This window comes from Athene noctua, chromosome 2 (genome assembly GCF_965140245.1).
Source record: "Athene noctua chromosome 2, bAthNoc1.hap1.1, whole genome shotgun sequence".
Taxonomy (NCBI): domain Eukaryota; kingdom Metazoa; phylum Chordata; class Aves; order Strigiformes; family Strigidae; genus Athene; species Athene noctua.
This window is the reverse complement of record NC_134038.1, coordinates 24,609,229-24,635,002: the sequence shown is the minus strand read 5'-3', so window position 1 is coordinate 24,635,002 and position 25,774 is coordinate 24,609,229. Positions and strand designations below refer to the sequence as shown.

Below are 25,774 nucleotides of genomic sequence, written 5' to 3'. Positions count from 1 at the left end.
CTCTGGACCTGTTGCAGGGATGACTAATCCAGCTGCTGAGGTCTCCCTTTATGTGTTTGATGGAACACTTGGCTTGCTAGACTACAGCTGTGTGTTTATGTGCAGTGCACACCTGCAGAGGCCTGACAAATAGCTGTAGTATGCAGAGTATACAAAATTACCCTGGCAGTGCTGCAAATAAGGAAGTTTCTGTTTTGAAGTCCATATGTGTGTGAGCTTGAGATGCCAGCTGGGGTATTTATGTTGCATTGCACAGATGTAAAACTGCCAACTGATTTTATACCAAATAAAGGCTAATCTTTTTATACATACTTGGTGTCAGAGTTATGAAGTGGTACATAAGAATGTTCTCACGACTTAGCTCTTTTAAAATAAAAGCTGACATTAAAAATGCTCGAACTCACAATATGCATAGAGGGTAAAGATAAAAACGTACTGTATTTACTTAGATATCTGCTATAGCACAGTATCTTAAGGGTTTTATTATTAGTGATGTATAGTTATTAGCTGCACATAATCAGGATTTGATTTATTGTATGCGTATACACTATACTATATATCCTTTTCTCCAGGAGGTCACTTTAGCTCTGTGTTGAATCCAGTTTATGGATTCTGAAATGTGAAAGCCCAATTTATATAGCTACTTAACTTGAAAGCTTTGCTTTCCTATTTTCAAATGTGTTTAAGCGCAGTGATAATTTTTCATTGAATAAATACATATTTAGAAAATTGTTGTCATTGTTAGTAGACCTTGTTTGTGAAGATACTTTTAAAGGTAATATTTGCCTTCAAATACTTAAGAAATTAAAATGGAAGCACAGATGTAAGTCTTGATCATTTTAGTCAATATCCTGACTTTTTAGTATTAACTAGTTGCAAAAACAGGGTGAAATGAATAGTTTGTTTTGATGGTTCACTGCATAGACTGAAGTACTGCATACTTGACTCTTTTCAAATGTATAAAAGGAGAGCTTGGTGGGGAGGCGGTTAATGTGCAGATGCGAAAGTGGACAGTTTCTGTGCTTCTGACTACAGGCTTTGGAACTTCTGAGTAGGGCTTTGGACTACATGCCTAAGCACTCTAGTTACATTTTTAGGCTTAACACACTTTCCCTTCAATTACCTTTATTTTTTCTCATTATTGTATCGATTTTAGTGCTGTTTTTAATTTGTTGTTTATTCAGGGCTACTAAAACATTTGAAGATGTGTGGAATTCTACTTTGGCTTACTCTGTCAAAATGTATACTTGAAACATATTTATGCTAAATGTGTAAGAACAAAGGAAATGGGAGCAACATTGAAGTATATCGCTATAGAATGTGTCCCAAAGGACTTAGGAGTTTATTTTGCTAAATGTAATGTACAGCTTAGAAATGACTAGTCATCACACACAGCTCACTAGTCTGGCAGAGCTTTTTTAAACCAAAAGAGTTTCATATATACACACATGTGCATGCACACACTCACCCTGAGATAGCGGTTGGCCTTCCTGAGCTTAAAATTAACATCTGCAAATATTCTCCCAGAAGCTCAACATTATCCAGATTCTCAAGGTTTGGAAATACGATTTCTTTATTATTAAATTTTAGAGCAGAAATTTCGGTGTTAGTAATAGTTAACTGAGGAGGTAATGACGTACTGTAAGTGGAAGGAATAGTTGAGCTGTACCCCCATAATACTGCAAAGGCATGTCTTCTTGGCTAACATAAAAGAGTAAGTGTGCCTGTGAGATGCTTGTACTACCATTAACTGCTGAGAACTAGTCCATAGAGCAGAGAAGGCTGAGAAACAATACAGAATGCAAAATCTGAGTGAAAAATCGAAACACTTCAAAAGAAGTTACTTCTGCTAGATGAGTATAGGAAGTCTTAATTGTTGTTATATCCTCTATTTAGGAAGTATATTTAAGACCAAAAGAGCAGAATTCTCTTGGTGTGTGAGGAAATATGTTGCAAAGATGGTTTAGGTATTTTGTGTAAGGGCCAGCTCTCTTATAGAAGGATATCACTTCAAACAGATTGCCGCCACTGCAGGTTGCAAACACACAATTGAAGGCTTCTAGTTCTCAGCTCATGCACAGATGTCTTTCAATAAGTTTAGCCAGTAATTTCTTCAAATTGCTCAGTTTATCAGCAGCACATGTCATCAATCCTGGAGTGGTTGCTCAAGTCAAACTACAGAATCCTTAGCTTACAGACACAGCTGCAAACAGGTGAACAGGCAGAAAGTAATTTGTGCAGCTTGGTGGCTGTCAGACAAAAGACAGACAATCTGTGTTTAAAACAGATTGCAGGCCTTGCATGAGCCAGACAAAAGGGATTTCTACAACTGCAAATAATTCCAAGGTTAACATATTTTCCTTTCTGCCATTAGGTGATTTGTTAAAATTGGAAACAATGAGCATTATAAATCTACACAGAAACTAGAGATAAGATGAAAGAGAAAAACAGATCGCTAAATAAGTTTACATCCTTCTGTTGAAAAGCATACAACTGGCATTCATATAGGCCTCCTTTTTAGAAACTAAGCCAAACTATAAGGACATTTGGTACATATGTGAAATTATAGTAAGGATGTATAATTGGCAAAAGAAACAATATTGTAAACAGTAAGTTCATAGTAAAGTTCCACTGTATTAAAAAGTTGACTTCTTTTTGTTTTCAAATCCTTGTTTGGATATCATTCTAATATACTGTGAAGATTTATCAGGATTTCATTTTAACTTTGAAGTCCTCTACTTCCTCAAATATTTTAATATTGGGTAGATTTATCAAGATTTGCTGTACTAAGTATATCAGAGTTAAAATTTGTAACAAACAAGCTCTCTGTAGTGTTAACCTAATTACAGTAGGTTTGAAAAAATGTACTTCTCTGTTCACAGATATTACTACTTCAAACGTGTGACTATAGAATATCTATTCCTTCCACTTCTCATGGGTTCTGTAAACTTGCCTTGACCTCAGAACTACTACTGCAGTGTTCCATGAGGTACTAATCAAGCTAATGTAATATAGCCCTTCTTCCTGTTTAGTTCAGTGAGTAATTACTTACGTGCAATAATATTGACGGGTAATTCTATGCTTAGTTTAAGTTGTCCTGGCAAATTTATTTTCCATGTTATTTAAAACTTACTGATATAGAGATATGTGGATGGAAGAAGATGCAAAGACTCTCTATTTAAGGTAGCATCTGGTTTTGTGAAGATATGATTCTGTGCATAGAGGATAAATCAGTCTGCTAAGGATGTTGTTTGAAGTACCTTGAAATCAATGTGTATTTGGTGTGTAATATAGTAATACATATTGTGATGAATTAATACAATTTTATGATTCTGTTTATGCAAAGATTTTTACAAAAAATTATGTAAATTATTCCGTCAAAATTCACTGTTGTTTTTTAAATGACAAACAGGAGCTTACTTAAACATAGTAAGTTCTTTTTGTGACGTGCTAGTTCAATATGAATGTTGTAATTGAAGAACACTATTGCTAAGCTATTGCAAGTTTATACTTTTATCAAAATAGAGTACTAAGTAATTCTACAGTAAAACCTTATGCTGAGGTTGAGTTGAAGAATTCCTTACATTTCTTAGCTCTAAAGTAGTATGTCACAAGCATGTGCTTTAATAAGCTACAGTATGGAAATACCCTTTTCCATGCCTTTTTTTTTTTTTAAATGCTCATCCTAAAATAGATTAAATTGTGTCCTTAATATAAGGTATGTCACAGGACATGCCTTGCATTTGGATTTTCTTCTTTTTTGTCTTAATAGACAATAAGATTTTTAACCTCTAGGAAATTAATCATACTAATGGAGATTTTCTGTTCTTTGGCCGTGGAAGGTTATATATAAGATGCTTTTTTTATAATGCTTACAGCATGTGTGTTGCTTGTTGATTGTGCAGGGTATATACCATAGATTGTAGTTGGACATTGTTACGGTGTTAGCATGTATGGGCTTCATGTATTCACTGTGAAGGTGAGATCATCATGTTTAAAGGATGGTTTTAATTTGTGTTGGTGAATCAAGTGGATACCGTATTTAAGGAGGGGAAAAAAAGTGTACTCATGCAGGTTGCTGTCTGCAGTCCAAATTGCTGATCAGAGAGTCTTTATACACATCGGTAATGTGCTGTGCAATATAAGCTGAAATATATTCCACAAGGGAGGAAAACGGAATAGGTTACATACGCTGTTCCTAAGTGCAATGAATATAAAACTCCATTACTCACTTTAAGCAGGTGCTTTTTATATGAGGCTTTAAAGAAATATAAAACTGCTGGTGAAATGATTGGTTTGTACAGACACGACTTAACTTCCAGTACTTTGACCAGATAAAGAGGCTAAAAATATTTCTACAAACATTTCTTTAATGATTTCAAGGATTAAAGGTTCATATCCTCCTGGTGTAAGAAACTGCTATTGCAGACACTAAATGTACTATTTCTTTTTAAGTTCTCAGTAGTTGCATAGAACATTTAAAAGAAAATATGAACATTTTTGTTAAACTTAGAGCATTGTGGTTTTAAGTTTATATCCTAAACAATATATATTTAAGTTGCTGGGAGGAGCACAGTGATATAAAGAAATACAGTGCGATATAGAAAACTGTGATTAAGTAAGAATAATACTCCCATTAGAAACAAAACTAATCTTTAAAGAAAGTGAAGTTTTGTCACCTATGCGTGTAGAAAACTACATGTGAAGGGGTAGCCTCAGATCTTTCTGTTCTGTAAAGAAGCATATGCTCTCTGAGAAGCAAAATCAGGGGGAAACTGTTCAAGATAGTATGGATGCACTGTATTTTAATCTTTTTCCGTAATCTGTATCATGTTTTACTTACCCACCCTGTCTGAATTACAGTCTTCCTGCCCTTTCCTACTCCTTTACGGTCAGTGTCCCCAGCAGCAACCTCTGTTGTCCGTTTTTTCACCAGGTGACTACTGACTTTCTTCACCTCCCAAGTGAAAGATGTTGATGTTTTATTTTGCTTCCCCGCTATCCTCAGCAAATCACAAAATCAAACTGTTAATGATTACATCTCAGATGTTAGTTGTTATTTTTTGATAATATTGTTACTGAACACATCAACCCTTCTTTTGAATTTGCAGTTTCTTTACTTCTTAAAGAATTACTGTGCCCATCCTCTAGAATCTTCAATTTGCTGACCTTTTTACTGGTCCATAACTGTTGTGTCCTATATACAGTTATCTCAAATTGAGCTTGTAAGATGTTTCAGTCATTAGATATTCTGTTTGACAGCAAGCAGGTGACCAGATGCCATGTGTGTTTACTGGAAAGCTCACAACCACCTGTAGGTCCAGGCAAGATGCTGCATTTCTTGTCTCTTGCATAGTAGGTATGTTACATAACACTTTAAAGTTTGCATCTGCTCTGGTGAATGAGGCTTTTTAAGGGCAAAGAAATACAAACTCATATCAAACCAGGCTTTATTAGTTTCACAGTTGTCAAATAACTTATTTAAATAGATGTGTCGTAGAGAAACGAGCTCCACAGTTGAAATAGAAGGTGGTGAGATCAGAGATGAGTTCTGGTGCCTCTAAGACTTCATTCTTTCATCCCACATTTTGCTGTCCTAGAAAGCTGCAGATGTCCTTTTTCTCTAGTTGCTAGGCACCCTTTTACCAAAAGAAGAGTTGTAAAATTCAGCCTTTATCCCAGAGCCTAAGATGTATTGTAACTTATACTTAGTGTATTTGGAGGTAAGGCATTTGAACTGGTACTGGGTCGAACTTGAAATAGACTTAATAAAAACTCAGGATAGGAGGTGCAGTTTAGGTTTTCGGTGATCATATTAGTATATGTTAATGAGGAAAAAATGTTTTAATATACTTTCTGTTGACATTTTGCATGAGCTATGGAACTTACCCCAGGTACAGCAAAACTACTGTATTTGAAAGGGATAGAAGGCTTATGTGGCTAAGGTGGAAGCAACCAATTGCAAGTGCGTGCTTCCAAACAAAGGGTGTGTTACTAGAGGTGGAAACTGTAAGCTCTTTCTTCTTTCTATCCACCTGTCTTTGTCTTTCTCAGGATCTTGCTTCAAATACTTTATGATGAAAGTTTCTCAAGTTCTTATTTATCTGTATCCTGGAAGCATTTGCATCCACGTCATTTTTAGCACTTGTCTACTGACAAGGCATAGATATGAGGATTGATAGGACATGGCTTTTGAGAGTTAGAAATTCAGATTCTGGTAGTTTTTCCTGTGTTTTCTTGGAAGACAAAAGTTATTTTAATGCATTGACTTGGACTTCTACCATTTGTCTCAGATACAGTGGTATCTGAAATGCAGCTGTTGAATTGTGCAGAACGAAAAGTCAATCCTTTTCTTCTTCTTGAACCTGTTTACAACAGCATGAACAGTGCCAGTAAAGCCACTTCAATCCTGTGTCCTGACCAGTGTCATGTTGCCAACTCTAAAATTATAGCTTTAATTAGTTAAGTTTATAATTGGTGATGCCTAAATAGCCTGAATGTTAGCAATAATGTTTAATAACAATAAATTGCCCAAAACTACACTTTTCACAGCAAAGCTTTGGAGCTATTTGCAATACTGTATATGTTTAAAGACAGAAGGCAGTATTCCTTCCCTAAGTGATGCCTGTTTAGATCAAAAGGAGCAGCAGTCAGACTATGCATGGATTGTGTTTCTGTACCCTAAACTGTTTCAGGATGGCCCTTGTCCTTTTGATAGGTTGTGGTATTTAAGTCTGTGAATGTTTGCAGGCCAGCCTTAGTACAGTGGGTAAAGGGAGTTCTGAAATATTTCCTAGTTCTGTCGTATTTTCGGAAAAGGTTTTTTTTTTTCAGTGGCAGCTGTTAAGTTCTTCTGTGAGCATTCAAAATGAAAGCATTATTTTACCTAACTGGATAATCACTTAAAATAGAATTATCTAAAGGTATGCCTGACCTAGAATGCCTTAAAGATATTATTCCAAATATTCTGTGGTATTTTCAGTATTGGTTTTCAGTCTTTGAATCACAGGTTTCTTATCTAACTCTACATTTTAAGCAGGATTTTAGAAATATCGAGTTTATAGATTAAAGCAGATGGGGACCTGTATGAAGGCTGCTGTGTGGAGTCTTGAAACACCAATGTAGCAACATGGATTTGTCAGATTTAAGTGACTTTCTCTGTGGGTGAAATGATGTTGTCCTTTAGCACACTGGGAAATTTTTTGCCATATGTAAATCTCCATTACTAAATGATGGTGCTACTTCTGTTTCAGTGTTTAGGAAATGGAGAAGTCTTAAGTAGTTTACAGGCAGTTTAAAGATTGAAGTGCTTAGTTAACAGGGATTTTAATATTGATCTCAAGGTGAAGACCAGTGTATGACTGACTGTGTTCTTGGCACTGAAATCTGTCTGTGCAAATACTGGAAGTATATGAGGAGATTAATTTTTGTGTTGTGTGTGTGCGTACTTGTGGGTTTTGCAGCTTATGTTCTGATGAAGAAAATACTGATAAATATTTTGTTGTTGTTGTTGCCCAAGAAGAAAGCAGCTTCTTTAGGGAGTATTTTAATCTGTCAATAACTGCTTTCACCCTTCCATGCATTTACTTTTCCTTTGTGTATCATGGTTGAAAAAAAAAAATGAGAACAGAGATATTTTTTAGGACAGGTGTCTTTTAGTTGTAGAACGGTAGCACAAGAAGCTCAAGACAGTAGAAAATCTGTCCAGTTCACCGTACCTTAGAGGCAAGACAAATCTACCATAATCCTGTTGTTATTGCCCTGTTAAATCTTGGGAGTGGGTGGGGATGAAACAATTTCTTAGTATAGTGGTATGTGACTGAAAACTGGTTGACTCAGCTACAAGAAAATAAATAATTATGATAATCAGAATAGAAATTGGAATGCTAAATAAAGTTGAGTTAGGAAAAAAAAGAATAGACCTATCCCTCAACACCTTCTTAAAATAAGCTGTCTGAATTACTGTTTTGAAAAAGAAAAAAAATAGTAGCCTGTCAGGGTTTATCTTAGGGCTGCAAGATGTGATCTGCAGACTATGGTGACATTAAAAATATGAAATGGTGAACACAATAAGGATGTTTGGGGAACTTCATCACAAAAATTTAGTTGTATTACAGAAACAAATGAACAAATATTTATAACCTGGCATCTACATTTTAGAAAATCTCTTTTTCTCAGTTTTTTCAACTTAAAACACACTCACACCCTTCCCCAAACCACAAAGCAGAAGAACAACAAAAAACCAAACCAAAACAAAAAAAAGAAGGAAAAAACCCAACACGCAACCCCAGTGTTTCCTCTTCAGATCTTGTGTGCGAGAAAGCACAGTGATCGAAAGAGAACTTGAAGTTCCTATGATGCTGGTTTTACTGCAACAAAGAATATGAAAGCTCATGCTCCCCCAGTGTTTTGAATGTGAGAAGTAGGACAGATGCCAGCTAGAGCTGGTCTTTGTGGCTTCTCTTATGTTTGGACTGCAAGGAGGAAAGAATTAAGTTTGGTTTTAAATTCAGGTTCCTCAGAAGTGCCATCTCTCTAACCAAGTTCAATACAGACTTTCAGAATTTCTCACTGAGGGCATTGCTTAAGCAAGGACTGAACACAAATTAGTATCTCTCATGAAAGAAATGAGGTTTCTCTTATGCTTCAATTTGTTTAGTAGCTTTTCTGTGTTAGCCATGTAAAACTTAAATATATGTTTCCGTGAAAATAATTGGACATTTTTTCCTTGATTCCAGTAAGACTTAGGCCTAAATGTTATTTCATTTGGTTAATAACTCCTTGCTTTTATTCATGGATTGATCTTTTTACTGAGTTTGAAATCATTTTGACATGTATGTGACAGTCTTTTACTATATCATGTTGCCAAACCATAGTTTATTGGTACTTAATGCTTTAAATATTGAAATTTTTCTTTGAGACCATAACCTAAATATGGGGAGAATTCATGTGGAGTTGCTTCTAGAAGTTTTAGTCATGCCTTATTCATTTCCTATTTCATATTTTGCAGTTCTCTTTTATGATCTTTCTAGAGAATTATTTATTGTTTTTCAGAGATTTGGCGGCACACAGTCCTGATTCTTGTCCTCAGAATTAGTAACATGCCTCTTTTGCTGGTTTCCTATCTTTTCTATTGATCAGTTTAGATTTTGTCTCTTGGTTTTATATTAATCACTGCAAACTCACCTTATTACAAACAGGCTGATAAAAAAATGATAAAAGATTGGTAAAATCACTAATTAGGTAACTTTTTTTAACAGGTCTTAAATGCTTGTTCAGCATTAATAGGCTTGTTAGCAGAAATCCTGGGCTGGTCTATAAAGACACAACTGTGACCTGCCTTTGGGTATTTGATCCTGTCTGCTTGCACACAGAATGTCACTGAATACTGGAACTTGGAGCAAGCTGTGTAGCTGGGTTATGTACATGGAGAGGGCCAAAGCTATGACTAGAAAAGCTGAGGGGAAGATGTGAATGCCTGCTTTAAAGGGTGGGAGAACCTTCCTTGATGGTGTGATACTTCTGTGAGCGTTTCTAGAACAGAATGACTCTTTAGGTTTGGAGTTAAGATTAAAGTGCGTTAGTGTGCACAAGGTGTAAATTGTCAAGGCATAGTAGATATTAAGTTAGCCTATTTTTGGGTTCTGCAGTATGGAAAGAACAGATTTTTAGGTGTTTGGTGATGTGTTGTATTCTCTTTGTGGTAGTCTGATTCAACTAAAACAGGTTATGTTTGATCACCAAGTATAAACATGGTTACATATTGGGAAGGAAACACTTGATTTTTACTGCTAATAGTTCTACAATGGGCAAGATGTTTTCAGTACAATAATCGCAGGACTAGAAAATTGTCATTTTTGTCCAGAAGCAGCCATAGGTTATATTTAGTGGAGACAGGTATATGTATCTATCTCCATAAAGTCTTTGATTACTGTGTTCCTGTTGAAAATAATAAATTAACTGAAGAAAATGTGAGGTGTACTGAAAAACAAACACAATTTGCTCTGTTCTCCATTTTTGACTACATGAGCAACAAAGTCAAGTAAGTCACAGTGCTGCTTTTGAAAGTGTGATTCCAGAAGAGCAAGTACAGCATAAATTCTACTTTGTTGTCTTGCACCTTGGAAATAAACCTTTCCCGTGCTTCATTTGCTGGATGTTGAATTTGGATAGTGTTGCTATTTGCAATGATAGATTTGCTTTCTCTGGTTTCTCTTTGAATTTGTGTTCAGTGTCTTAGTTAAAATCTCGTGCAGTTTTTGTCTCGATGCTAAATTTGAGTTAGTATGTGGATGCATGGAGCATTTTTTATATCTAGGAGTTTTAACATCTTCCTGCTCAGTCAACCCCTTGAGAAGATGCTACTTCTGAAAAGTTTATAAACATTGAGGGAAGGGAAGGAAGCCCGTCTTAGCTCACTTAAACATTTGTTTGTTGAAATACGTATCTAATGAATACGTTAGCTGTAGGTACAACTGTTGAGACTTTGATTTTATAATAATATCATCATGATGAAAGAGATAATAAAGGAGAATATTTGGGAAGTTACAGGGATGAAAACTACAGACAGAGACATACGTAGAAAACAAGGCTTCTTTCTTCTCTATAAAGCAGCTTGCCAATTTAACAAGTATTATAAGGGATTGTTCATAATTTCCAAAAATTTTCAGAGACTGAAGAATATGTCCTGTTTCTCTGTATTAAACCTGTTCATTATAAATGGTTCAATAAATGTCTCTAAACATTCTGTGCTTTGAAAAAAGAGACTTGTAATTTGGCAAAGGGAATCTCCTTAGGTTCAGGTGATTTTTGTTTTTGTGATGAAAGTCTAGTTAGACATCCTAAGTTCCTTATTCTTTATTGTAGTGTCTGTAGAATTTTAATATTTAATAAATGGGTTTTCTGAGTATCCCTCAGTCCAGAGCTGTGAAACGTGAGCAGAATTAATTTTTCTTGCAACTTCTCCTTGATTACTGTTTTGTGCTCTGGTTATCAGGTGTTAAAACTGAGAGCAGGAGGGTGTTGCCATTTGTCAAAGGAAGGTAGAAAAGGAGGGCATGATTAAGTTATATGTTCCTAATGCTTTTCTATTTTCTTGTAAAAGAGTTGAAAACAACTGAGAAAGTGATCATCCTATCTCTAACAGGTGTTCCAGAAAGAAATAATTTATTACTGCTATCAGTTACTTCTTTGTATGCATTAAAATATAACTGTTACTTGTATGATCATGTATTGAGGGTTTGTGGCTTCCTACAAGGCCAAGCCATTCAGCTTTCCTAGCTTCCCATTGTCATCTCATTGATATCCATGCTGTCTGGGTGAAAAGCAGTGCACTGTCTAGTTTAAGCTTTGTTTTACTGACTGTCATGCCTATACTGACTGGTCATGTAACAGGACAATTATATCCACATTTTCATGAAGAATGTAGGATATAACTGTCTTCGATAATGCTGCTATATCTTGCTGAAATTCAGTGAGTCCAGAAGTTATTTGGTGAGGGAATAGGAGTGAACAGAAATAAATAGGAAGCATGATCATGTGAAACTTGATTCCTTGTTTCCAAATATGATACTAAACCAAAATTCAAGTTATGCATTTAAAGTTTTTGTCTCAATGCAGAGAGGTTGTTCGGGGTAATGCATCTGAAAGTGAATTACATGATGGAAAATATTTAGTTTTCAAAGCACTTAATCTTCCATGATCAAGTGAGAGGAATGTATTGGACATTACACCTTGTATTCTGAGGCATAATAGAGTTGCTGAAAAATGGAAACAGCAAGAAGCTGACAGTTTTGAGAAGACTTTAAAGATGGGGGTCAAATTATGAACTCAAATTTGTTTTGCTTTGGCTGCTGCTAACAGTATTTTACAATCTTTGTTTTGGAATAGATAGAAGAAGGGAAAAGCATACTTTTTTCTTTTATTTTTTGTTGTTGGGTTGTTTTTTGTTGTTGTTTTTTGGTGTTTTTTTTTTTTTTTTTTTTTTTTAACACAATGGCCTCTATTTGCTCAAGTTTATAGGAAGTATGAGGAGGCAAAACCAAGACTCGGCCATGCCTACAGATACCCTATCTGCTGTTGACAAATTCATGCATTGTGTCTGATACCACACCTTAGATCAAAGGGGATTTTCAGCTTTAAAAGGGTCTTACTCTGGACAAGACGGGGAATGAGAGTGTATTGATGAGGCTAAAGTTGGTAGCTGATCTTTCAGACTGAGAACCAATAGGGTGTTGTGTGGCAGGCACACAAATAGTGTTCTTTGAGCCTGAAGTGTTCCTGAATCACAGATTAGGAGAAGGCTGGGCATACCTTTAACACATAAAACAGGTTAAATTTTGATAAGTATGCATAGAACATGGAACCTATTTTACATGGCAGCCTGGTTTACTAAATGCCATGTGTTCCTTCATATGCTGCTTTTCTCTTCCTACCATGGGAAATGCTTTATATTCAAAAATTATTTTGTTCTTACCAGATCAAAACTTAAATATGTGTCAGGAATTCTGCTTACCAAATGATTTTATATGCACTACCAAATGTATTTCGATATTTAGGAACTCAGATAGCCACAGTGTACTAAGCACAATTATCAGGTTTAATCCTAAATCTTCTGTTCCCTTCTTTGGGTTAAGTCTTTGTGAGATTGTGGGAAAAACTAATGACTTCATTCTGTAGAGACTGTAGTAAGTTTCTTTAATGAGTGTAACTATCTTGAAACACGTATCAAAATACTTTTAGTTTAGTTTTTTTTTTTTTTACCTGATATTCTATAATACTTTCCTTGCATAATTATGGGTTTTGGAACAAATTCTATATTACATATGTGGGGAAACAGTTCCATAATTATACTAATGTTTGCATAATTAAAAAGCTGCTTGCCAATTTTAACTGACAAATTCCAAATCACTTTTGCATGAGGGGAGAAAAAAAAACCTACCAACATAAAAAATGGTAACTTCTGTTGGTCTTTCCTTTCATACTTCTTACAGGTGTTGAAACTATTTATTTCTAAATTGCAAGCAAATTTTTGTATATTTTTGATAGGCAGTGCTATACAGAAGAGGAGAGCTGGCTTCCACCACCATGCTCTGGGGCTGGTTTGGGGGCTGCCCTCAAGCTCTGCCAATATATCTCAGTCCTGATTTGCAATATCCCCTGCTGCTGCTGCCGCTGTGGTTCTAGGCAGCTCTTCAGAAGTGACTGCCAGTAGCACCAGTTTCTTCCAACTGGTGCAATAGTTTTCTGGTGTGCACAAATGGGGTCTGAGGAAAGACCACCAAAACTTATTTCCACTTGTGACCTAAGGCAAGGTTTGAAATCCAGTTTCCGTTGAAAAATGGCAAGTGTGCCATTGGCTTTCTGTGCCGTTCACCTGAATGGATTTAACGCTTTATGTTGCTACTGAGTAAGATACTGTTGTCTAAACGTAAGCTGAAAACACTTAGTCATTTTAAGATCCTGAAAGGGTCATAATAAAAACATGAAAGACAGTAGCTGAGGTGGCACTTATAAAGTGAAAACAAAAGTGTATGTATGTGTATATATGCATATTTATTATTCCAGTTTCTAAGTGGCTTTGTGTGTTTTCCTCACAGTATCTCTATACATTTTATGCGTAGCTGTTTGTATTAAAGTGCCCATATACAGCATTCTCTCACTTCCATTTAAAAACTGTGAATCACAACAGAAATGCTATAAGAACATCTAAGGTAGATAATTAAAGTATAATTAAGTTTAAATGTCTTGGTGAAGGAATATAAAAATATTTAAATTCTACAGGCTAGTACATTTGCAGTTTTCTTTTATTAGGTGTGAAATCTAAGAATCCCCTGCCAACTCTTGAGGGTTCAATCCAGAATGTTGAATTGAAGTACTGCGGCACATCATTGGTCAAATGTGCCTCTGGGACCGTGGGATCAATAAAAATTTGTGCCAAAGCCCCAGGTATGTGCAGCTGGACCATGTAAAACTTTATTGCCTGTATAGGAGAATTGGCCTTGCTTTTTACAAGGAGAGTTACTGAAACAAGAATTTACTCATTGTTCCTATGAATCAGAGAGGGTTTTTTTTGTATTCTGTTTTGGGTTTTTTTTATTATTATTGTTAAGTGTGCCAGGATGATCCAGTCTGGCCCGAGTATAGTCAATTTTTCACTGAATAAAGAAAATAAAGATGGTGGGGTTTTTTCTGCTGGGACAAATATTCCTCTAAAAGCACTAAAGAAACTGGATTAACTCTGCATTTTCATATTACACAGAATATTTGCATTTTATTTTATTTGTAGCATGATTTTGATTTATTCTGCTGTTTATTGTTTAATGTCTCATTTTCCATTAATGCTACAAGTATGTATTTTGCATGTGAAGTTTTTGAGGGCTCTGTGATAAACAGTTTTTAAATTTCCATAACAGAATTTTTCTTGAAGAGCATGCAGGAACTTTTCCAATCAATGTCTATGATCTCTTCATAGATAAAGGCAGCTAATGTCAAGAACATTAAAAATGCAGTTCTAAATTGTGTGTAGAACTAAGTTGAGTTCATGGTGATTTTTAAAGATACTGTTTTGTAAAGCTGGGATGGAAATTACTATTTTGAAGAGAATTGATTACTTTATTTGAAATCCTATTGGATGTAAAACATTTACAAGATAACATTAAGGAAGTTGTTTAATAGTTTATGAGAATGCTCTTTCTATTTCCTCTTTTAATTCTGTACTTACAATGTTAATAGCTGTTCTCTCTGGACTAGTGAATGTTTATGTGTTGAAAATTTATCTTGTTACAATAAAAGCTGTAAAGAGCCTAATCTTTATCTTAGGTGATGGTGGAAAAGAGAAGCTCATTCCTTTAATTCAAGGCCCTTCTGACACCAGAGACTTACACAGCAGTAAATGGCTCAATGAGAGTAGAAAGCCAGAATCCCTCTTCGCTCCAGATTTGGTAGCCTTTACAGTCCAAATTCCACAGTATATGGACTACTGCCATAATTCTGGTAAGTGCAAAACTCTTGTTAAGATGGTATTGCATTAATTTTTCATATCCAATATAACTTTCAAAGAGGGGCTTGATATAAAGTGTGCCAAATGCCAAAGTATCTTTTTCACATACTGCGCACATTACAACTTTACCTTAGCTCATTGTGAGACACAAAAACTAAAAGCTGCATTTTGATGTATGTGTTCTTCAATAAGAAATGCTTCACTGATGTTGGTTGCCTTTTAGATTTTTTTTATACAAAATCTTTTGTAAATTGTGTTTTGGGGGCAGAATCCATGTTGAAAAAGTTTTATTCTTTCTTCCCTTTATCTGTTGCCTTGAGCTTCTTATGCAGAAGTTGACCTACTGAATTCAAAATGGTTCATCTAAATTTGCAGCATAATTTGTAATTAAATTAAAAATTTATCATAACATTTGTTAATAATAAAAGATTATTTTTAAAATGCTACAGAGCACACATTCAATGTCAAACTTGGTGTTGTGGTGCATTTAGATGAGAAACAGTATTTTCAAAGAGTTGCTTGGATAAATTTAAAGGTGTTGTTGACTTTCTGGGCATAAATACTCTTAACTAACATTCTTATGGTTTCTGTGGGCTTTAAAGAAAACACTGGTCTGTTTTAAGCAACACTGACAATTTTGAAATACATCTATTTTAAAATAACTATAATCTAGTTTGTGAAATACACATGGATCTAGGTTTTGCTGTCAGTGTGGTGCATTTTAGAACCCATGCTTTCGTACTTTTTTTTAAAGTTTATCCTGTTGCAATGCTAAGAGTAGAACCAAATAGGGGGGAAAAACAAACCCCCAAAAAATCAAGTTTAAAGAAAGCAAGAGAAATAGCTGACCCCTATATTATGGAACACATTAACTGAAAAGTCGTCTTTTTTTCTCTAATTTTTTCAATGTGCAATGGTTGTTGAAAGTCATTAGTCTGTAAAGTAACAGTGAATTTATTACCATCTTTGTAATTTTTATGTCCATATGTAAGCAGCATTTGATTCTTATGCAAAGTAAATATTTGTAAGCACTGTGCACTCCAGCAGTTGTTAGGTTAATTTTTTCAGTAACTGTACTTGTATGTTTCTTGGAGAGCATCATGTTGGAGATGCTTATGGCAGTGTTTTTATAACAATTATCTGAAGTTCCTGCCCCTAAAACATTGTGAAAAGCAATTAATGATTTAACAGTTTCTGAATTATTCAGTTTTGTTTTTTAAAAAAAGTGAAAATCTGTTCCACCTGTTGTCTCACTTAAGTAGTTTTTAAATGTTCACAATAATAAATATTGCTGTACAACAGTACTACTATTATTAGTGCATTTTCTGTGCTTTTTAAGGATCTTTTCAGTTTAATTTTCTAATTTTTGTCAGACTATTGATATAATTATGATTTTTGTCTAAGAATATTGATATAATTTTGTCTTAGATTATTAATTAATTGTACTATAGTGTTATTGCTTTTGTTACAGGTCACAGTGATCATATACATTTTAGCTCATCAGTATTGCGGATAGTCCAATGCGATAGTAGAGAGTACGTGATAGGTTGTGATAGGAGGTGCCTACAAGAATTAAGGCACCGACAGATGAAGTGCTGGCCAAACTCATATGCAGGGGCTTTGAGAGGCATAAAATTGGTTTGTAATAGAGAATTGTCAATGCTACCTATTTTGTAGAAGAATGGAGATACATTTCAAATGCTAAGATTTTAGAACTGAAAATTTAGTGGACATTTCTCACACACACACACAAACACACCCCCTGCCCAGTGCCTTAGGAAGTTTTACTGAACCATGGAATGGTTTGGGTTGGAAGGGACCTTAAAGACCATCTAGTTCCACCCCCCTGCCATGGTCAGGGACACCTTCCACTATCCCAGGTTGCTCAAAGCCCCGTCCAGCCTGGCCTGGAACACTGCCAGGGAGGGGGCAGCCACAGCTGCTCTGGGCAACCTGTGCCAGTGTCTCACCACCCTCACAGTGAAGAATTTCTTCCTTATATCTAATCTAAATCTACTCTCTTTCAGTTTAATATGGTGATCCCCCCTCCTATCACTACACTCCCTGATAAAGAGTCCCTCCCCATCTTTCCTGTAGCCCCTTTTAGTACTGGAAGGCCACTATAACTTCTCCCTGGAGCCTTCTCTTCTCCAGGCTGAACAACCTCAACTCCTCTCAGCCTGTCGTCGTAAGGGAGGTGCCCCAATCACCGTATCATCTTCGTGGCCTCCTCTGGACTCTCTCCAACAGGTCCATGCCCTTACGATGGGGCCCCAGAGGTGGACACAGCACTGCAGATGAGTCTCATGAGAGTGGAGTAGAGAGGAAGAATCACCTCTCTTGACCTGCTGGTCCCAGTTCTTTAGATGCAGCCCGGGATACACTTGGCTTTCTGGGCTGCAAATATACATTACTGGGTCGTGATGAGCTTCTCATCAACCAGCATCCCCCCAGATCCTTCTCCTCAGGGCTGCCCTCAATCCACTCATCACCCAGCCTGTATTTGTGCTTGGGATTGCCCTGACCCATGTGCAGGACCTTGCAATCGGCCTTGTTGAATTTTGAGATTTGCACAGACCCACCTCTCCAGCCTGTCCAGGTCCCTCTGGATGGCACATCCCTTCCCTCCAGCGTGTTGACTGCACCACACAGCTTGATGTCACTGGCAAACTTGCTGAGGGTGCACTCAATCCCACTGTCTGTGCCATCAACAAAGATGTTAAACAGTGCCAGTCTCCACACCAGCCCCTGAGGAACACCACTTGTGACTGGTCTGCACTTGGATGTTGAACTAACAACTCTGAGTGTGACGATCCAGCCAATTCCTTATCCACTGAGTGGTCCATCTGTCAAATCCATGTGTTTCCAATTTAGAGACAAGGATGTTGGGCAGGATAGTGACAAATGTTTTGCACAAGCCGAGGTTGATTGATTGATTCTGTGTACTCAGTGGTAGTCAGAAACCTGCATGCTCAGACTCTAGCTCGGCTTCTCAATCTGTAAGGTGGCACTTGTGACTGATGACAGATGAGAGGGAAAAGCTTACTGATGTGTTAAATCTTTGGTCCCGGTAGACATGAAGAATAGTGTACTGCAAATAGTTTTTATTTTTTTTAAATATAAATTAAACTAGGAAACAAATTATCTCCGGTTCTATACAAAGGATGAGGGAGTTAATTAAAGCCTTTGCTTTCACATACTTGCTGAAGGAATTGAGGCAATTTAATACAGGAGATAGGGCTATCCTTTTCATTACGACTATGAAAACTACATGGAGAGAAAACATGAAGTGATTTGAGAGCGTACAAATGCTTTTGCTGTCAGTTGCGGTCTCTTCTGGGAATTAAGCTATACTGGATAATTTGATAGCAAATTCAGTTTATGTGTCAGGGGAATAAAAGGGTTATTTAAATCTGTACTACTGGAGATGATTGTGCAGTACTGAAGTTGTGCTGTTTAAGCAATTTATCCTAATAATGTTAGAGATGATGTTCTGGAATAGGAATTTGGACTACAGAGTAGAGTGAAGAGAGTAGTGCAACCTCTCTTAGAAAGAATGCAATCTCAGTAGAAAGAATGAAAAAAGCTATCCAGGAGAGATGAGAAAAATAATCTAGAATTGTTCAGTGTTACCAGATTGCTGGAGATAAAGCCATGGTTGGAAAAGTCTGTTAACTCTATAAAGTATATACAGAAATAGCTGTATAGCTGATACTCTCCAAATACACACATGATTTCATAAAAGAGCTAAGGGGGGCAGCAGTTCTAACTTGGTGGGATTACATATAAGTTAGCTGAGTTTACTTCTCCTGTATACAAGGATTTTAGAAAACTTTGCAGATTCAGTGTCAGAGGAGCTACTGGCCACACTGTGTGGCGTGGCAGGGGTGCATTGGAGTTGTACAAAGCTGAAGAGCTGCAAGTTAGTTACCTAATTTTTTTGTGTGTGTGTATAAAATCAAGAGAAGCAATTGCAGGGCAATTTCTGGGTACTCTGGAAGAATTTTGGAATACAATACACTGCCTATGCAAGTGACTTCTAAAGTTTTTTGCTTATATAAAAATTAGTGAAGAATGAGTAACTAATTCATTATGCATCTGTGAAGTTGAATGTAAAACAACTTAGTCTAAGATGAAAGCAGTTTTTTGGATTTAAAATGCCAAGGAGGAGGTTGTGCGAATAACATGAGATTCTTGAATAAATCAGGGTGTATTTACCCGGAGAACAGGGAGGGGACCTTTTTTCCCCCTCTCTTATCAAGTCAGCAACTGTCTACTGTCTTGTACCACTTGAATTATATGGTTCCAGGTGACCAGGATGGTTGTGCAGCTTCCTCTTACTGCTTGCTGTGTGTGACCCTGCAAAGACTGAGGTTGTACAATTTGAGTGATAAAGCATTTCACATTGGTATTTTATTTCTTGCTATTTCACTTGTTGCTGCTGAGAGTAAGAGAAAAAAAAACAAAACGGTTGTAGTAATACCACAGTGCATTGAGTATAACCAACAAAGGAAAAAACCTCTATAAAATGTCATTCCAAAAAGGGCAACATTAAAGTGTATGGTATGTAGCATATACAGGCAGGGAAGTATTGTGTATAACAAGTGCCTATAGTGATGATTACTTCGCAAGTGTTTTTTACTGTTTGGTGCACAGTGGAAAACCAATCCACCTATGACAGAGCAAGCTTTTAGGGACAAAGAATATAAATATGATTTTGTTTAGTACTTAAATACAAGTTTGCATGCTGGTGCTTTTAATTTTGGATACTTGTATGAAAAACTGCCCTAGGTATCTCTCTGCATAGTTGTAAAAATCAGTGGATGTGGTCCCCAGTCTTTATCTAAACTGCAGCATATAAAATAAATACAAGAGAGGAGATTATTCCATTACCACAGAGCTTGGGAAGGTCTTACTGCTTCTCTGAAATAACTCTGCCTTTATTAACCCTCATAGCAAGCTGCAGACCTTGTTTGTTTCACCTGGCCTTTGAGAGAAATAGGGAGATTTCAAAATGAATGCTGGCGTTAGTATTTAATTATGAGCAGCTGTTGAATAGATGAGGTGAGCTGATTAAGCTCTATTTGGTTTGCCATATTGCATAATTGGGAGTGCGTGCACAGCTGGTGTATGGAGAGCTTTACTACATATAAATCAAGAGGAACTAAAATAAAAAATACAATTAATAAAGTTTTCTTTGAGATCAGCTTAAATATTCAGTAATGCAGTGCTGAAAAAATGGTGTAAACAAAAGTACCTGTATTAATAACATGCTCATGTTGGTAAATTGATACACTCAGTGGAGTAAAGTAAGAGTGAGAAGGCTTCACCAGTTTGTGGAAGCTGCATGAAGGCTGAAGAGCAAATTTTCAACCTTGTAAAAGTTGGTATTTCTCATTCAAGTGATATTTTTCTTAAACTTCAATAGATTTTTGTTTTGTTTTCTCCCCTGTCAATATTTTCAAGTTTAGAGAAGATCACTCCATTCTCTCTCCCTGTCCCACAAAGGAAAAAAAAAAATAATTGTGAAGTGAAAATATTTTTAATCTGAAGAATCATATCTTCAAACATGAAAAAAGCGCCATAAGTGTTGTACCAGCAGCAACGTTTTTTTAATATGATAAAGCAGCTGATTTTTATCTGTTAGAACTTATTTGAAAGGAGGTGAGAGATTTTATATATGTTTGTTTTTATGCATACACACCTATATATGCCCCCAACTCCCCCTTTCTTGCAGTTAAAAAAGGCTGTCATTGACATATTTTAGTTTTGACTGCTTAGACTGGGGATACTGCAAAGTCTGGATTTTAAAGCTGGAACAACATTTTTTCTAAGTTATCAGCTCTTATTTAAATGAGTGCTTGTGCGAGTAAAGAAGAAAACCCCAAACTTGTAAAAGATAATTCATAAACTAATTTTAAGTATTTTGGAAAGATTTGACACAACGAATGAGTAAAAATGCTTAATATATAGGAGTAATTAAAGACAATTCGCATTTGTTGTTGGGGCATAAATGTGTAAAAATTATACCCATCTATCTTATTACATTTCCTTTTCTCTCCCTGAGGATTTCACCATGTACTTTATCTGTAATTGTTGCCAGTTTTCTATCAAGTTCCCAGTGGGCTTCTGGTGCAAAAAATCTTATCCTCTCGATGACAGAGCTTGCCTGAATGATTTCATGCTCCTAGCATTTTTGTTCACGGGAATTAGGGGCAGAATGTAACTGCAGCTGAACATAGCATCTATTTTTGTAATTTTGAAGTTTAGACTCTGTTATTGGAACTAAATGAAGAGATGCAGGTGTTCTCCAGTTCAAGTCCTTTGGGATTATTTGATGGTAGATGCTTGAAAAGAAAATGCATGTGTTTCCAGAGTCAAACAGCAGCTGTGGACAAGGATTTATGTTTTTCTCAGAACTTTGGGATTTCAAAATGTTACATTTAATCACATGCACAGAAAGGAGAGCAAATGTTAAAGATGTTACATATAAAACTAGGGGACTGATCTTTTTACCATACCAACTAGTTGTGGGAATAGAGGAACAAAGTGATCTTTAATCTTAATATGCACAATTTCAAAAGGATTATGATAGTTGCCAGGACTCTGCTCTTTTGAGAACCGTGCTCTTGCAGTGCACAACATTTATATCCTCTTAATTACTTTTAAAATCTGGCTTATTCTCATATTTTACGTTGGAAAAATATGAATGCTTATAGTATGTTACTGAAAGCACAGTATTTGTGTAGTTTTATGGTGTGGAATAGGGTGAATTTAAATTCAGATAAGTATACATTTTTAGAATAATTTTTCTAGTAATGTCCTGTATTTTTCAAAATCAGATTAATAATAGCAGTTCAACTGCCTGAACTGTGAGGCTAAATTTAGAAGTTTTCTGAGTTACAGAACTTGTGGGAAGAAGTATTTTGTGGTAATGCAATTTCTCCCTCCCATTTTCTCTGTTTTACAATTCTGAAATTATAGGAAATAAAATGTTTGGCATCTTTTAATTTTACCAGAAGTTCAAGTGGGGGCAGCAGGTGGTGGTGCTACCAAGCAGTTCAGGATGGGAGGATGGTGTGGGGAAGAGCAAGTTGGTAACAGAGGTATTAACAAACTTGCATTTACCAATCTGAGAAAGTAAAAGCCTCTTTTAAAATCCATTTAACTTTGTACATTTATGAGCTTGTGTATGCTCCATCTTCCCCCATTACCCTCACAGCTCAATATGTCATGCACTACAGCCAGGTTAAGTATCAGATATTTTTCTAACCTGTATCACCTCTGTATCTATTGTCTTACAAAGATCCAATGCTTATTACTTTTTCAGAGAGGGAAGTAAACTTTGTCCTCAAGTGCAGTCTGTTACTCTACTGGCTCCAATTATAAATTTCATGTCCATGGGAGCAGCATCAGGGAGGGACATACTATACTATGCTAACTAGATTAACATTATTTCCAGTGGGTTGCATAACTCTGGCAAGTGGCAGTAAATTTTGGGTTGAGATGTACTGTTCAGCTGCACTATGGAAGTCAACACAGTAATATCGTTAGCCAAAGAAGTGCTTTTGCCTTTTTCCAATTTCCTTTTCTTAAAAGTATGACTTAAGAGTTTGGTAATACGGCAAAATAAGAACAAAACTTGGACAACAAAGATGGGGACTCAACTCCAAATAGCAGGAGCCTGAGACACTGCACTAGGAAATCTGTGGAGTGAGGGAATTGGAAAGCCTGATTCTCCTCTGGGTTTATACCGTTTTCTTTAGAAACTCATTGCTTGACTTTCTCTTTTCTTAGCATTCCGTCTATAGATAATGTAGTTGATCTTGTAGTTCTTGGGATAGGAATTTGTGCTTCAGTATTAGCAACTGAAGATTTGAGCTCAAATGGTAATATGGGGTATGCAGGCCTTAAAGAGCATAAAGGAAATCTCCCCACCTTCTTCTTAAACCGCATATAACCTAGAAAATTCTGTAAAAGTAGCTAAAAAAAAAAGTTGTTAAAACAGCTTTTTTTTTTTTTTTTAAACTTCTCCCATTAAATGTGTAAAAGTTAGGGTATGGCAGATACAAGATTATTTCTGCTACCTTTATTTTTTATGCATAGGATATTCCATATAATTCCACAGGATTTCTGTTCACTTTACAACCTGGTGTTATCAAATTGTTTCATATGGCCACCAAAGTCGTATTTAACACTTCTAGTATTTAAAAAAAAAAAAAAAAAAAAAAAAATTAAAATGACAACCTCTGTTTCCATAACAGTATAGGGTAATGTATCTGTGTTTCATATATTTATGAAAATGCATTCATCTTTTCAACTTGTGGCATCTGGAAAAGCATTGTTCAGCAAGGTGACTAGATACTGATGGTGCAGAGAGTTTTGGAAATGTGACAGACATAGGCTCTCAGCAATTGCTGTCACATAGCTTTGGACATTGAAGTCTGTTTTTAATTGAGAAAATATATGCTGTCCAACATGTTGGGATAGCTCCTACTCATTTTGAAAAAATGTCATGGGATCTTTAACTTCCATTTGGATGCTTCCCAGACGTGGGCATAAGGGACTGTAACTGTTTACTTTCAAGTGGTATTTAAACTGTTTCCAGGTTTTATAATTGAATTATATTGTGCTCTCTACTGCTTTGGTGATGTAAATGATTCATATAACATGACTATTTTTTTGTAATGAAATTCTGAATAGATACCACTGAAAATCAGTAGACATTTGATCATGAAATATAAATGCATTTTGGCCAGGTCAATTTTTGTTTTTCAACTTTTAGTAATAAGTGATTAAATAGCACCTTACTAAATAGAAATGTAGCACATTTGATGAAAGCCAGCATTAAATGAAGTAGCTCCATTATTTTTAATGCAGAAATTATGTTCTAAATATTTATTTGTTTCTAAATCTAAAATTTTTTCTCAGCCATTGTCATGGTTCAACTTTGTAATAGGTTAAAAGAAGCTACAGGTCACTCCCAAGATTCCAATGTTCTGTTTATAATACACACAAATTTACTAACAGTCTCATTTGTGGTTTAGGATGCAATCTTAAATACACAGCATGGATATTCAACCACATTGTCCCCTGCTACCCAAACATTAGTGTCGTGAAGTTCCCACAGAAGTTCCTTTCCAGGATGTTACAAATAGCCATTTGTGGTCACAAAATAAAGTTGTGGCATTACCAGTTGACTGAATAGGTAATGTAGAAAGCAACAGTTTGGAGCTAGGGTTAGACAAAGCAGGTTAGAATCTTAGCAGTATTTTGTTTTTTTTAATTCCACTAGATAATCCCAGTGATGAGCCCCAAGCTAAAACATATTCATAGAGCTGAACAAGCTGAAAATTATTTTGGACAAATTATCTTTAAGGTGTCCAACTTTGGAACATTTAAATTAGTTTAATTTTCTTCATGTGCTGTGAAGCTTCTCAAACTCAATCTCTTTATCAAAAATCTGCAAACCATACTCACTTTTGACCTTTAGACCCTTTAGTAACTTCTGTGCTGTATGAGCTGATTTCATTTTCCTTGTACCTGTGCACTGAAAGAGAACTAAGCAAGATACTCATGTATGTACTTACTGTGTAAGGTGGCAGATATACTTAAGATTGATATGAGGAAAACAGTGCACCGTGTAACTTTTCAGTTCTGTTTAATAGCTAAAATTAGCCTACTTATATAGTGTGAGCATTTAATGTTGAGTATCTCTACAGAACAGATTTCTAAGTATAGCAATTTCAAACACAAATATTGTATACTTGATGTATCCTGACATTCTCAGTATCACATGGAGTACTAAATCTATTTGAAAAATGCAGTGCTAGGCTGATTAGTGGATATATAGTTTAATTAAATAGCTAACTATTTTTAATTCTTAATTTTAATCTGATTTACACTCTTTCACAGAGGAAAAGACATTTTGAAGAGGAAAAAACAATTTGTTTTTCTGAAAAGGAAGATTCTAGGTGCTGCCCTAATCTTGCAGCTGGTTCAGTTAAGATAGAAACATTTGCTGGAGTGAACTAATTCACTGGTGCCCTGAGTCCTGAGTTCCCATTCAAACACTTCTGCTGCTAATTGTTGATACTGAGCTCCACTTACAGAACAGCAAATTAATGCAAAATCTGGTTTTCCTAAGTGTTTTCCTAATTGCTGATGTACTTTCAAGATAAAATAGGTGTATCTGAAAAGAACCCCAAACCAGTTGTGATTTTTTTCCCCAAGAGATTTAGAAAATTGATGCTTTGTAAACAGAACAGCAAGTCATTTTGGAGTTGTACTATCTGACCTTAATGAGAATGTTGCATGGTTATGCATGCAGGAATGAGTGCCCTGACAATCAGGACTGAAGGGATAGGGAGTCCTGAACAAGCATATCAGCTCTTAGAGTTGGCACAGTAAGAGTCTGCCTACATCTGCCAGCTCTTGCACTTTTAGCCCATGTACATCATCTGTCACTGTACAGCTTCTTGGGCTATTTGCCTGGGATTGGTGCCAAGCTGGAGAAGTAGCTTTGACTATGCTGCTTCATGTCCAGAAATCATGGAAATAAAGCCTACTGCCTGTGGGAAGGTGGACATGAAAGGAGTCAGACCAATCAGTTTCAGCCGTATCTTTTTGAATTTCAGTGTTGATAACAAACTGTCATGCCTGAGGGAAAAAAAAAGACCATGTTTTAATAATATGATACAAACCATATACAAAAATAAAGTATAATATGAAAATTAATGTTAGCTATCAGAATAATAATGTGAATAAATCAGA

The 25,774-nt window shown here is 35.9% G+C and overlaps 1 protein-coding gene across 2 annotated transcripts in view; it reads left to right on the top strand.

Moving 5' to 3' along the window:
* Positions 1-25,774, top strand: part of VPS13B (vacuolar protein sorting 13 homolog B) — a 482,028-nt gene that overhangs the window by 141,781 nt on the left and 314,473 nt on the right. For both annotated transcript variants that reach the window (XM_074898647.1, XM_074898646.1), the window contains exons 18-19: positions 13,813-13,947; positions 14,821-14,994. In XM_074898647.1, coding sequence (XP_074754748.1) covers positions 13,813-13,947; positions 14,821-14,994 — 309 coding nt within the window. The remainder of the gene's footprint in view (positions 1-13,812; positions 13,948-14,820; positions 14,995-25,774) is intronic.